Source organism: Hippopotamus amphibius, chromosome 16 (assembly GCF_030028045.1).
Source record: "Hippopotamus amphibius kiboko isolate mHipAmp2 chromosome 16, mHipAmp2.hap2, whole genome shotgun sequence".
NCBI lineage: Eukaryota > Metazoa > Chordata > Mammalia > Artiodactyla > Hippopotamidae > Hippopotamus > Hippopotamus amphibius.
The window spans coordinates 57,138,411-57,152,527 of NC_080201.1; the positions used below are offsets into that span (position 1 = coordinate 57,138,411).

The 14,117-nt window shown below is 48.6% G+C and overlaps 1 protein-coding gene across 2 annotated transcripts; it reads left to right on the forward strand.

Annotated features, from left to right (window-relative positions):
- The first annotated feature begins 618 nt into the window (after nucleotides 1-618).
- SELENOW (selenoprotein W) lies at nucleotides 619-4,392 on the forward strand. 2 transcript variants are annotated; one of them, XM_057713121.1, is made up of 6 exons: nucleotides 619-759; nucleotides 2,227-2,251; nucleotides 2,359-2,412; nucleotides 2,613-2,687; nucleotides 2,792-2,890; nucleotides 3,994-4,392. In XM_057713121.1, the coding sequence occupies exons 1-5, from the start codon at nucleotides 713-715 to the stop codon at nucleotides 2,870-2,872; spliced, it is 282 nt and encodes a 93-aa protein (XP_057569104.1). In that variant the 5' UTR covers nucleotides 619-712; the 3' UTR covers nucleotides 2,873-2,890; nucleotides 3,994-4,392. The 2 variants fall into 2 exon arrangements, with proteins under 2 accessions (XP_057569104.1, XP_057569105.1); XM_057713122.1 differs by lacking the exon at nucleotides 619-759 and adding an exon at nucleotides 1,020-1,615.
- The last annotated feature ends 9,725 nt before the right edge of the window (nucleotides 4,393-14,117 follow it).

A 14,117-nucleotide genomic window follows, 5' to 3' on the forward strand; every position in this document is an offset into this window, starting at 1 on the left:
AAGGTGAGTTTGCCCATCTTCTAGACGAGGAAACTCAGGTTCAGAGAGAAGCATCCGCGCCCTAAGGCCTTAACTCAGCTTCCAGCACTTTCCATGAACCCCTTGCCAGGGAGAGGACTGGAAGGCGCAAAAGTGGGGGGTGGGGTGGGCGTTGCAATTCTGATCAGGCGGCTCCCGGGTGCGGATGCCAGGCCTTAATAAGGCAGTGGGGGCCCCGGGGCGCTCACTGGAAACCTCAGCTTCAGGGGCCGCCCCTGCCTACCCCGAACCCTTCCGGACTCGGCCCTCTCGCCCTCTCCCCCCGCCCCGTCCCGGTCCTCGCTGCGAAACGACCACCTGCACTTGCAGTTCCCTTTCCAGCCAGTAGCGGTTGGCCCTGAACCCCCGCCCCACGAGGCCATACCATTCCGGCCCGGAGGGGGGGATCCGGGAGGGGGCGCGCGAAGGCTTCTCCCGGGGACTCCCTCTGTCGGGATGCTTCCTGGCCTCACAGGGGGAGAAGAGGGAGACTTGCATGGGCGGAGCTCAGGGCGGTGGGCCGCAGGGCCCCCCTCGTCCCCGCCGTGGGGGCCTTTCTCCCCTCGTCACCCCCCCGGCGTTGGTCTGCGCTGCGGGACGCCGGGTACCAAGCCTCTGTGCGCATGCTCCGCCCGGGGGCGCAGACCTCGCCTTTCCTCGCCTGGGTTCGGGTCGGGCGTCCGCTCTGTGGCGGATGCTGCGGTCCGGAGTCATGGCAGTCACCGTCCGAGTCGTTTATTGGTGAGCACGAGGGCTAGAGGTCTCCTCTTCGAATCCCACCCGGGGCCCCGTCCTGTCCCGGCGGAGCTGGGGGCGTCGGGGGCAGGACCCATGGGGATCCTTCCACTGGGAAAAGGATTCCGTGTGGGTGGGGTGGGCGTGAGAGGGGGCGGGAAACAGGGCGTTGATTCCTGTGCCCCCCCCCCCGCCCCCGTCCCCAGTGTGTGACATTCTAGACGTCTCAGGTCATAAAAGGTAGAACTGAGACACGTATGTGTGGTTTTAACCCCCCCCCCCCGTTTCCGGGGCTCAGCGTGGGTAGCAGGTGGGGGGTCAGTTTGTAATGCGAGGGGAGGTTCCATCCGCGCGTAAGTTTCCCCTCCCCCAGGACCAGGGACAATGGTGGGGTGGGGCCGGGCAGAGTCGAGAAGGTTCCAGCGTGTTTGGAGAGGACTTGGATGCCTTTCGCTACTAACCCTAGTCTTTTTCTGACCTCACTTTTCCCATCCGTGGAGGGAGTGCTGTGTGTTGGGTGTTATGCATGTGATGTAATTGCCTCGTTAAGAGTGAAAAAGTGTCAGGTGGGCAGAGAATGTTCTGTCCTGTAGACCGTTTTATCGTCCTGGCACCTAGGACCGTGCAGGCATGCACAGGCATGCTCTCCTGTAGGCGCTTAATAAATGCACGTTCAGTGAAATCCCTTGAATGGGGCGGGGGTGGGATTTTAGCTCCATTTTACGGGTGGGGAAACTGGGAGTGAGGCGGAGGCAGATCAGTAACTTGAGGTCCGGACTGAGGATCACAGGCATAACCCGAATCTGGATCCGCTGGCTGTTAATGTCTGGGGAATGTCCAGTGGGGGTTTTGAAAGGCTCAGGTTTGTCCCTGCCCGCTTGGTCACGCAGAGGGTGGAGTGACATTTTGAGGCCCCCGGGAGGCCTGTGCGCCAGACTCCAGTCCCGAAATAGGCTGCCTGCCGTGGGGATTGGGGAGGCTTTTAGATGTCGTCCTCAGGCCTGGCAGGGCCTGGGGAATCCAGGGATCATGGGTTCGCTTGGGCTCTTGCCACGGGCTGTGGGTGGGGCTGCTGTTTGGGCAGTTTGTGTGCTAACCCAGTTCTCTCCATTGCCTCCCTCTCTCCTCCGCCTCGTGCTTGTGGTCTGTCCTCGTGGCTGCCTTTCTACACCCTCCCTCGTCCCTTGTCTCCCTTGCTGTGTCAATTTTACTTGTGTGTCTGCCCCTTTCCTGTATCCCTGCCTCCACATCTCTGTGCTGCTCCACAACGCTCGGTGTGTCTTTCCTCTCTCTTGAGGGTGTCTGTCCCCTGCTTGGTTTTGTCATCTGTGTCCCTCTTCATCTCTTCCTGCCCCGGCCCCCCCAATTTCCCTCCATCCCTGCTCCTGCCTGTCTGCCTCTCCCCTCCTGTCCCTGGATCCCCACTGCCTCCCTCTCTCCCGGGGTCCACTCTCTTGGACACTCTCCCACCAGTGGCGCTTGAGGCTACAAACCCAAGGTAAGCAGGGTGGGCTCCCAAGAGGCATCCCTGGAAGATGGGGGAGGAGGGCTCGCAGGTGTGGCTCCTGGGGACCCCCGTTGTGATCCCCTCACCCCTCCTTCCAGTATCTTCAGCTCAAGAAGAAGTTAGAAGATGAGTTTCCTGGACGCCTGGACATCGTGAGTCTTGGGGATGGGGAAGGAATCAGGCATGGGTCACGTCTGTCCCTCAGCCCTGGGTGTCCGTCCCTCAGCTCTGGATGGCAGTGGGGGTGGTTTGGGTCAGCCCCACCCTTCGCCCCTGTTCTCCCTTCCCTGGGAAGGGGCGGGTGTCCCCAAGAGGGCATCTCAGCCCCTCCAACACCTCTCCCTCTCCCCAGTGCGGCGAGGGGACTCCCCAGGTCACCGGTTTCTTTGAAGTGTTTGTAGCTGGGAAGTTGGTTCACTCCAAGAAGGTATGTTGGTCTGTCCATCCTACCTCATTTTGGGCTAGTGGGGTGTCGGGACTGGGGTTGGCGTCTTGTCCCAGCTTAGCCATCCCCCTTCCTCCCTTTTCCAGGGAGGCGATGGCTACGTGGACACGGAGAGCAAGTTTCTGAAACTGGTGGCCGCCATCAAAGCCGCTTTGGCTCAGGCCTGATGTGCCCTGAAGGCAGAGGTGAGGGGGCCCAGCTCCTAGACAATAGAACTGACTCCTAGTTCGCAGAATTGACTACTAGTCCAACCCAATACATTCCAGAACAAGTGGCAATTTCCATTTTGTTCTCTGGATCATAGAACTGCTTTTCAGCCCCTTCTAAACCTGATTTTCAGTCTTCAAGCCTGTATGTTCTACATGAGCTTGAAACCCAACCTGTTCTAGACCTGGGCCCTGGTTACTAACCTAGTCCATAACCAGGCTCCGACTTCTGGTTTTTGAAAGCCAGGAAGCACTTTCTGCCCAACTCTGAGCTTGAGAGCCAGTTCCCACCCCATGGGGTGCTAGAACCGAGTGTCTTATCCCAGGATGCTGTGGTCCTGGGTACTTGCCCCAAGCATGCTTTGCACCAGAAACCAGGTTCTCAAATGCTTTGAACTCAGGTTCCATTTCTTATCCTCACTAGAGCAGAGTGAGTTTGCTTTCAGTGGGAATTTGGACCTGCAAGTTTGAACTAATGCAGTGCAAAAATAGGAGTGCCTTGCGTCATGAGCAGGTCTGAAAAGAAGTGAGTCTCCCCAGATTAAAGAAAAGAAAATCAAGAGTTGCATAATTCCAAAGCCGCCTGAGCTGGCTATGTGTGGGCTGTTGCTGTAAGGAGGGGAGGGGGCGGGGGTAGGGTGTCAGCTTCGTGGGGTTTGAATTCTTAAAGACAAATGGAGCGCATCCCTTGCGTAAACACACCATTTGCCACCTCCAGACTGTCAGGAACTCAAAGGCATTTGCTTAAATCAGCACAAGGTTTTGCTTGGATTCCAGAAAAGTCCGCCAACAGATGATTTCGTGTAAAATAAGCAAACATAGGATTTATAAATGAGAGAAGAGAGAGGGGAAGAATGATTCTTGGTCACATGTGTTTTGAATGCACTTTCAGGAGTCCCGAGACCACTCTCAGGCTCAGTGATTCTCTTGAAGGCCTCTCAGAACTCAGCAGAGCTGTTACACACACAGTACAGTTTATCACAGAGAAAGGCTAGAGATGAAAGTCAGTGAAGCAGCTCGCTTTAATCTGGCCTCTCTCCCTGTAGTCTGAACCCCCCTCCCCACGTCTTGTCTCTGCACAGTCCAGTGACCTTGGCCCAGCCCCTCTCGGCAGACGCTTCATGACAGGAAGGACTGAAATGTCTCGTGGACGCCTGGTCCTTCCCTGATGTTCTCACGGCCGCCGGTTGGGGCAGAGATGGACAGCCCTGGTCTTTGCCTGTGTGTGTGGGAGTGTGTGTGTGTCCCCAGGTGTCTAACTGTGCACGCTGGTCCTCTTCCTCCCCGCCCCACCTCCCCACATCTCTCATCTCCCTGCATCCCCACGTGTCTTCTTTCTACCCTCTGATGTTTGGGATGGTCCTGCTGCAGGCTTCCTTTTCAAGGGGAAGCTGAGAGAGGGATTGGCGTGAATGAGTTTCAGATTTCAGCAGGGATTGCAATGGTTCGCAATTCAATAAACATTGATGAGGTTAACAAAATATGCCTCTGTCTGCGTGTGTCCCTTTTAGCCCTGGAACCTCCTCCCCCTGGTCTCCAGTGCAAGAAATTAATGGTTCGATTTGTACAGAGCTATAACAGTAACTCGGGTGAATTTTTACTGGTCCCCCAAGCCAAGATTCTGGACACCGCCTGGAACTCCTTGTAACCTTCACTGGTATAAGTCCTCCAATGTGACGTGGGTCCCAGGTTCCTGTGTCTAGGAGAAACACTGGCGGTGATGGGAAGAAAAGTGCTGGGTGGTGTGGTAGATTGCGTTTTTGGCCCCTGTATTTCACTCCTCCTCATGTCTCTGCCTTGCCCCCTTCACGGTCCTCACACTAGAGATGAGCTGTACCTGCTCACGTTGGGTGTGATCACGTGGCTTGCTTTGGCCAATGGAATGAGGCAGGAGTAACTGTGTCAGGTCTGAGCCTGGGCCTCAAGATGCCTTGTGTTCCGGCAGTGTGAGGACACTGGGAAGTGCCTGGAAGTCTCACAGACCCCCTTCTGAATATTTCATGAATGTTTCTTAAGATTTACGGGTGACTGGCTGCTTTTGTACAAACCACAGTCAACTTATTTTTTAAGAACTCTATCTTGACATTATCTCAGCTGATTCTGGCGTGAAGATGTATACCAGTCACTGAGGTTTTAAAAACTACCATCAGGATCCATTTAGTAAAGGGTAGGTTGTCGTGGGTATTAATAAATAAAGGTATTTAGAAATTTCAAAATTTGGAATAGTTTCTCTCAGAAGTCCTTTCACTGAGGGTCATTATATCTTACCTGCATGTGCATATCCTCAAAAAGTTGATTCAGGTCACTAAGACATGAACAAAATTTCACCTGTATAGAATCCACTAGAATATTTATAAAAGGTCCCCCAAACAGGAAGATGTTACTTTTTTTGTGTTGAGGGTTCTCCCCTTCGATGTGGGCTAACAAATGGAGAGCTTTGACAATCCCACCACAGACACCCTGGGAAAGATTGTAGCAGATGAATCATGCCTGGTTATGCCTTGGTTTACCCTCTGTTTTCATCTGAGCCAGGTCACAGTGTGGCCTGGGTGAGGTGAGGAAATCCACTAGACGCTACAAAGAAGCGCCCAGGTGCAGAAGTCCCATTTTGAAGGTTTCTAAGTCGGAGACGTTAAGAAACCACAGCTGGAGGAGACCAGTCACTGGGCAGAAGATGAGAGGATAAGTACCTGAAAATTAGAAAAGAATCACAGCCTCAGAAATACTTTTTTTCTTTAAGGATAGCTTTATTGAGATGTTACATGCCGTGCAAGTCACCCATTTAAAGTATACAATTCAGTGTGTGTGTTTTTTTATAAATCTGTTCACAGATGTATACAGCCATCACCGCAGTCAACTTCAGAACATCGTCATCACCTCAGAGAGAAACTCCCACAGCCTTTACCATCCCTCCAGTCCCCAGCCCCGAGCAACCACCAGTCTACTTTCTCTTTCTATAGATTTTCCTATTTTGGAGATTTCATAAAAATGGAATCATACAATACGTGGTCTTTTGTGTCTGGCTTCTTTCACTCAGCATAATGTTTTCAAGATGCATCCACGTCTTGATGATGTAGCATGCATCAGAACTTCGTTCCCTTTTTTCTTTTTTTTTGCTGTGTTGGGTCTTTGTTGCTGTGCGTGGGCTTTCTCTAGTTGCACTGAGTGGGATCTACTCTTTGTTGCGGTGTGTGGGCTTCTCATTGCTGTGGTTTCGCTTGTTGCAGAGCACAGGCTTTAGGTGCGTGGGCTTCAGTAGTTGCAGCTCGCGGGCTCTAGAGCTCAGGCTCAGTAGTTGTGGCACACGGGCTTAGCTGCTCCGAGGCATGTGGGATCTTCCCTGCCAAGGGCTCGAACCCGTGCCCCCTGCATTGGCAGGCAGATTCGTAACCACTGCGCCACCAGGGAAGTAAGTCCCTTCACTCCTTTTTATGGCTGAAAAATATTCCACTGTATGGATAGACCACATTTTGTTTATCATTTCATCAGCTGATAGACATTTAGGCTGTTTCTACTTTTTGGTTACTGTGAATAGGGCTTCTATGAACGTTCATGTTCAAGTTTTTGTTTGAACACCATTTTCAGTTCCTTTCGGCAGATACCTAGGAGTGGAACAGTGGGGTCAACAACAATGATTTTTATTTTATAACCTTCCTGGCAGAAGGTTATATAAAGGCCATTAGATTCCCTCAGAATGGAGGACCTCTTCATGCTTTTGATGGCCACGAAGTCCACCCTTATCTCAAATACAATACACTTCTAACCCTGATGAACTCTCAAACCTTAAGCCATTTGTTCTAGGAGGACAGACCCGAAATTGTTTCTCCCTGTAGCCAAATGCTGATGACCCGAGACTGTGCCCGTGCTCCATGCCTCTGTCTGGGAAAACTCCCATGACAGCTGGCAATAATAGCAACAGGAAACGGAGCCCCCACACGTCTTCATTTCTGAAGATTCTGACCATTCTCTTAGTAAAACAGTTCTTTGGTGGTTTAGGTCTAAACCAAGTAGGTGGAGACAGACCACAGCGAGCGACTAAGAGCCAGTGGAGCTTGATCTTAACCCCACCGGAGTCTGCACGGTGTTATCTTCAGCTCTCCATTTGCTTTTTGCCAAGTCACATTATGCTATCAGTGGATAATTTAGATGACACAAGACTCTCACGTCCTTTCTAAGCAAGAAATCTCGTGGGTCAGGCTGGGCTGGGTTATGCTTCAGTGGAAACACACAAAACCAAACCCAAATCTCAGTGGATTAACGCAACACGTGCAAAGCCCTTTGCGGGGCAGCTGTCCGTCCTGCACCCATTCAGTGACCTAGAGCAGCACTGTCCGATAGAATTTTCTGTGATGATGGAGTTTTTCTATATTTGTCCTGTCCAACACCATGGCCACTGGGCACATGCCCCGTGGTGCTATCGAGAGCTTGAAAGGTGGTGGATGTGACTTAACTGCATTTTTATTTTACTTTATTTAAACTTACATTCAAATTCATGGCGAGTGTGGCTAGTGGCTATGTTATTGGACAGTGCAGATCTAGACAGATGGAGACTGTTTTCCTGTTGCTGCACACGGACCTACAGCATCCTCAGTCCACATGGCAGGGAAAGAGCACAAAGAAACACGCACTAGCTCTTAAAGACATCAGCCAGGAAGTGACCCCTGTCACCTCTAGTCGCAGCCCATTGGCCAGAATGGTCACACGGCCCCACCCACCTGTAGAACCTGCCTGGGGACTGGGGTCAGGAAGAGGAAGAGAGCTGGGAAAATGGTGAGCACTAGAAATACTGTCCTTTTATTTTAATTTTACCTTATGCATGGAAGAGAAAGAGAAAATGCCATGATTCTAGTTTGGCTTAACCAAGACAATTCACATCTTCAAGAAAAAGAGAATTCAGCAAGAGCATCACTGGAAGCCTGAACCTGGTGAAACAGTGAATTCTTTTCCGACAGCGACACTATGTGGCCAATTGGGAGAAGTGCATCTTCCCACACCAACTCAGATCCCCAGGAATCAATATTGGGACCATGGAATCACTTCCACTTGTTGAGGTTTAGTGTAAAGAGAATCACCCTCTTAGGCTTGGTGACATGACACTTTTTAAAGAAGTGAGGAAGGGGAAAAAATACGTCTTTTCAAATCCTTTCTCTCTCTAGACTCCTGCCCGTCCTGGTTTCACTACTTGCTGCCTGTGGGACCTCAGACAAGTGACCTCACTTCTCTGGATGAAGATTTGGTGGAGGGAGGAAGCAAGGGAAATGGGAGTCGGGGATTAAGGCAGCCCCAGGCTGGGACTGGCCATGACTAGGATCATGTTCAAAGTGATAGATTTTGCCCTCAGTGCCTGTTGCCTCCTTCTTCCCTTCTTGACTCAGAACTGCCTCTTGTGACTCCCTGCCTTTCCTCACTTCTCTTCATCCAGGGAAAAGACCGAGTCCTCCTATACCCTTAGCCTAAACCTTTCACAGACTCCGCTTTGCAGCACCTCATGACAGGCAGCTCCCCCATCCCCCCCTTTTTTAAACTTCAAGGACATTTATTGTTAAGAAGTCTTGAGGTTGGTAGTCAGCTCAACAATGTAATCAAAGTTTCAGAATTGTTCTTTTTCATGCTCTCCTTTCTTTAGCTTGTTGGATTTTCATCTGTTTGGTTTTTGCCTCATGGTGGCAAAACGGCCCTTGCAGCTCCAGGCATCACATCTGTGTTCAAAGCAGGAAGAAGGAGAAAGGCACCATACCAGCACACTTTCCTTTTGTGCTGCCATTTAAATGCTGCCATTTCCTCCTGCCATTTAAAAAAATTGAAGTAAAATACACATAACATAAAATTTGCCATTTGAAAGAAGACAGACACAAAAGAACAAATATTGTATGATTCCAATTATATGAAATATTCAGAGTAGGCAAATATATGGAGGCAGAGAGTGGATTCATGGTTGCCAGGGGCTGGGGGAATAAGATTTGTTTTGTGTCTGGCTTCGTTAACTTGGCATAATGTTTTCAAGGTTTGTCCATTTTGTAGCATGTGTCAGTGCTTCGTTCCTTTTCTTTTTTTTTTTTTTAAGATTTATTATTTATTTATTTATTTTTAAATTTTTGGCTGCATTGGGTCTTTGTTGCTGTACATGGGCTTTCTCTAGTTGTGGCGAGCAGGGGCTACTCTTCATTGCAGTGTGCCGGTTTCTCATTGCGGTGGCTTCTCTTGTTGCAGAGCACTGGCTCTAGGCACGTGGACTTCAGTAGTTGTGGGTGGCACATGGGCTTAGTTGCTCGGAGGCATGTGGGATCTTCCGGGCCCAGGAATCGAACCCATGTCCCCTGCATTGGCAGGCAGACTCTTAACCACTGCGCCACCAGGGAAGCCCTTCATTCCTTTTTATGGCGGAATAATATTCCATTGTACGAGAGTACCATATTCTGTTTATCCATTACTCAGTTGATGGACACCTGGGATGATTCCATCTTTTGGTTATTGTGACTAGTACTGCTGTGAACATTCATGTACAAGTTTTTGTTTGAACACCTGTTTTCCATTTTTGGGGGTTAATTTTTCTTTGTAAACACAATGGCCATCATTGCATCTCACAAAATTAGTAATTCCTGCGTATCATATAAGCAATCCCTGGTCCATTTAAAAATTTCCCTGATAATTACAAAGATGTCTTTTTGCAGTTGGTTTGTTTGAATGTGATCCCAAATAAGATCAAACACATTGTGTTTGTTCCTTACGTTCCTTGAACGTCTTTTTACTCCGAACCTGTCCTTTGTTTCCCCCTTGTTTTTTCTTGTTATTTAATAATACCTGTCTTAGAAGTTTGTTACCATCCTTTGGTTATGAAGCTCTGCATCAGCCTTTTACCTAAATGTGATGGTTCCTAACCCTGGCTGCTCACCAGAATCGCTTGCGGAGAGATTTGAACACTCTCAGTCCTAAGCCCACTGAGACTAATTAATTCAGAGCCCTTGGGTATGGGGTCATTGTCTCTATTTCTATTATTTTTATTTTAAATTGAAGTATAGTTGACTTATAATGATTCAGGGATACAGCAAAGTGATTCAACTATATATTATATGTTTTTTTTCAGATTCTTTTCCATTATAGGTTATTACAAGACATTGAATATAGTTCCCTGGGCTATACAGTAAGCAGGTCTTTGTTCTTTATTTATTTTATATACAGTAGTGTGTATCTGTTAATCCCAAATTCCCAATTTATTCCTCCACCTCTTTTCCTGTTGGTAACCATGTTTGTTTTCTATGTCTGTGAGTCTATTTCTGTTTTGTAAATAAGTTCACTTGTCTCATTTTTTTAGATTCCACATATAAATGATATCATATGATATTTGTCTTTCTCTGTCTGACAGTATGATAATCTCTAAGTCCATCCACGTTGCTGCAAATGACATTATTTCATTCTTTTTTATGGCTGAGTGATATTTCATTGTGTGTGTATATATATATACACACACCACATTTTCTTTATCCAGTTATCTGTTGATGGACACGTAGGTTGTTTCCGTGTCTTGGCTATTGTAAATAAAGCTGCTGTGGACACTGGTATCTTTTTTTCCTTGGCTGTGTGGCGTATGGGATTTTAGTCCCCGGACCAGGGATGGAACCCGTGCCCCCTGCATTAAAAGCACGGAGTCTTAATCACTGGACCTCCGTGGAAGTCCCAGGGTGTGTGTATCTTTTCAAATTAGAGGTTTCATTTTTTCTGGATATATGCCTAGATGTGGGATTGCTGGATTATACGATAACTCTACTTTTAGTTTTTTTTTTTTTTAATTAATTATTTATTTATATTTGGCGACATTGGGTCTGCGTTGCTGCGCCTGGGCCTTCTCTAGCTGCGTAAGCAGGGGCCACTCTTCGTTGCGGTGCACGGGCTTCTCACTGCGATGGCCTCTCTTGTTGTGGAGCTCAGGCTCTAAGCATGGGGGCTTCGATAGTTGTGGCTCGTGGGCTCTAGAGCATAGGCTCAGTAGTTGTGGCGCATGGGCTTAGTTGCTCCACAGCATGTGGGATCTTCCCCGCCCAGGGATCGAACCCGTGTCCCCTGCATTGGCAGGCGGATTCTTAACCACTGAGCCACCAGGGAAGTCCCTACTTTTCGTTTTTTAAGGCAGCGTCTGCATCTTAAATTTGAAACAGACTTTATTTTTTTAAGAGCAGTTTTAGATTTACAGCAAAATCGAGCGGAAGGTCCAGAGATTTCTCATATACCCCCTCCCCCCACACATGCACAGCCTCCTCACTACCAACATCCCCATCAGAGCGGTGCATTGGTGCATTTGTTACAATGGGTGGAGTTACACTGGCACATTGTATCACCCAAAGTCCATAAGTTACATTACTGTTCACGCTTGGTAGTTGTACATTCTGTGGGTTTTGACAAATATATAATGACGTGTGTTGATTATAGTATCACACAAAATAGTTTCACTGCCCTAAAAATCCTCTGTGCTCCCCCTCTTCATCCCTCCCTCCCCTCCAACCCTTGGCATCCACAGCTCTTTTTACTGTCTCTCTAATTTTGCCATTTCCAGAATGTCATATAGTTAGAATCATACAGTATGTAGCCTTTTCAGATTGGCGTCTTTTTTTTGTTTTTAATAAATTTATTTATTTATTTATTTTATTGGCTGTGTTGGGTCTTCGTTGCTGCACATGGGCTTTCTCTAGTTGCGGTGAGCGGAGGCTACTCTTCGCTGTGGTGCTCTGGCTTCTCATTGTGGTGGCCTCTCTTGTTGCAGAGCACGGGCTCTAGGCATGTGGACTTCAGTAGTTGCGGCACATGAGCTCAGTAATTGTGGCTCACGGGCTCTAGAGCGCAGGCTCAGTAGTTGTGGCACACAGGTTTTGTTGCTCCGCGGCATGTAGTATCTTCCCGGGGCAGGGATCGAACCCGTGTCCACTGCATTGGCAGGCAGATTCTTACCCACTGCGCCTCCTAGGAAGCCCTCAGATTGGCTTCTTTCACTTAGTAATAGGCATTGAAGTTTCCTCCACGTCCTTTCATGGCTTGGTAGCTCATTTCTTTATAGTGCTAAATAAAAGTCCATTTTCTGAATGTACCACTCTTTATTTATTCATTCATCTACTGAGGGATATCTTGGTTGCTTGCAAGTTTTGGCCATGATGAACAAAACTGATATAAACACCTGTAAGCATCTCTATTTTTAAAGCCCCCCCCCCATATTCCAATGTGTACCCAGGGCTGAGAACCATAGGGCAGATGGTTTGGTATCCACTGCTGATGCCTGTTTACTGTCACCCTGCAGTATGGTAGCCATCAGCTACCTGTAGCTATTTAAATTAGTTAACGTGATATACAATGAAAAATTCAGTCCCTCAATCATAGAGGTCACATCTCTTAGGCACTTGTAGCCAGTGGCTACTGGATTGGACAGTGCAGATGTAGAACAGTTCCATCATTCCAGAAAGTTCTTTCGTGTAGCATTGGCCTAAACTCCTTACTTCACAGGAGATGCAAGAAGATATTTCCTAACTCCATCATTTCTTCTTTATTTATTGGCTATAACTCTTCTACAAGGAAGAAATATCTCTTTAGATATTTGTTTACTCTGAATTACAATTTTCACAGGAAAGGCAGGAGACATATACAATTCTGCCTACTTTAGCAATGTTTAAATCAGGGCTGCAACAAATTGCTCTCTTTTTTCCTTTCTTTTTTGAGGACCATTATGAACCTGTGTGTTTTTATGTATTTGACGCCTTTCAATCTGCTGCTGACGTTCTTCTTTTGAAGCTCAAATAATTCCACTTTTGGTTTCTTCAAGTTGGCCCCCGAGTCTTTGGACAGAACCCCAGTCATCTCTGAGAGCTTCCTATTTTTGTTGTGACAAGATGTTCTAGATTTTTTCTGCCTCAGACATGCAGCTAGCCTTTATGCCAAAACTCGGGTTACTTCCCAGAGGAAAATGATATTTTAGAGACAATAATCTGGGCTCCTAGCAATCTAGATGAGAGATAACAAAACCTCCAGGCTCTCAGAGGTCAAGACGCCCAACACTGTCCACCCGTCTTTGAGGGGGAGAGACTCATTCTAATTGGTCAGTGCCTCTGCCTCACGGGTCTCCCGAGAGAACTGCTCCTGTTTCCTCAGTGTGCTTCTGTATCTATCCCTAACACGGTCTGTTAGATAAGCAGCAGGAGCTTCTGTTATATCCTGGTAGCCCCCAGAGGTGTCAGTCCTGTTATGTCTGTCCACGCCCCCCCAGCCTCTATAACCTGTCACATGACTCCCTTCCCTCTCTCCAATCTGATCTAATTCTCTCTGCTCTTCTGAGACCGGCCTGCTGTAAGAGGATTGGAGCATTTTCTAAATGGGACCAGGACAGGGTCAGAGGACCGGCTGTGGGGAGACTCAGGGGCCAGGATGGCCACAGGAGGGTGGTAGAGGAAGACATGGGAAAACAGAGGGGTAGAGAGGAGTGAGTTATGCTCCCACCTGAGACTGGGGGAAACAGAGGGAGGGGACATGCTCCCTGGCTGTGATGGTTAGCAGTATTTGCATGGTCACTGGATGTATATTTTAAAAATATAATAAAATAAAATATAAATGAAGGTGTGAGAAAGAGAGGGATGAAGGAACTGAGAGACAGAACAGGGAGAGGAGATTCTGCAGCTTCCTCTTCTCTTCCTGAGAGCATCTCCCCAGTGCTTATGTTGAAGAGGGGATCCCAGAGACCCTGACAACAGCAACTGCTGAAATGTAAGTCTCATGGCCACCAAGGAAGCACGAGGAGACGTGAGCAGACATTTGAGAAAGGTTTGGGCATCATCTGCCAGCATGTCCCATGTCCCCTTCAGCTCTCCTCTGACAGTGCTGAGATTCTGTAGACGCTGGCCTGGACTTCCCTAAGAGGTTGGGGCACGTGGTGAGTCAGACTAGGTCAAGGCCAAGGAAACTTGCTGGGGAGAAGCCCAGGGACTGAGGGGGAGGGAGAGGGACCAGAGAGGGAGAGGAAAGGGGAAGCGTGGGTCTCCACAGGGCAGAGAGATGGGAGGTGGATACATCAGAGGAGGGAAGAGTGGGGGGTTGTTTAAATGGCAGAATAGTAAGACCACCCATTTACTCAGCACCTCCTGTAAATCAGGCTCCGTGCCCAGTGTGTAAATGGCACACTCTGTGTAATTCGCACCCACTCCCAGGCGGTTGTTACCCAAAGTCTCAGATGTCC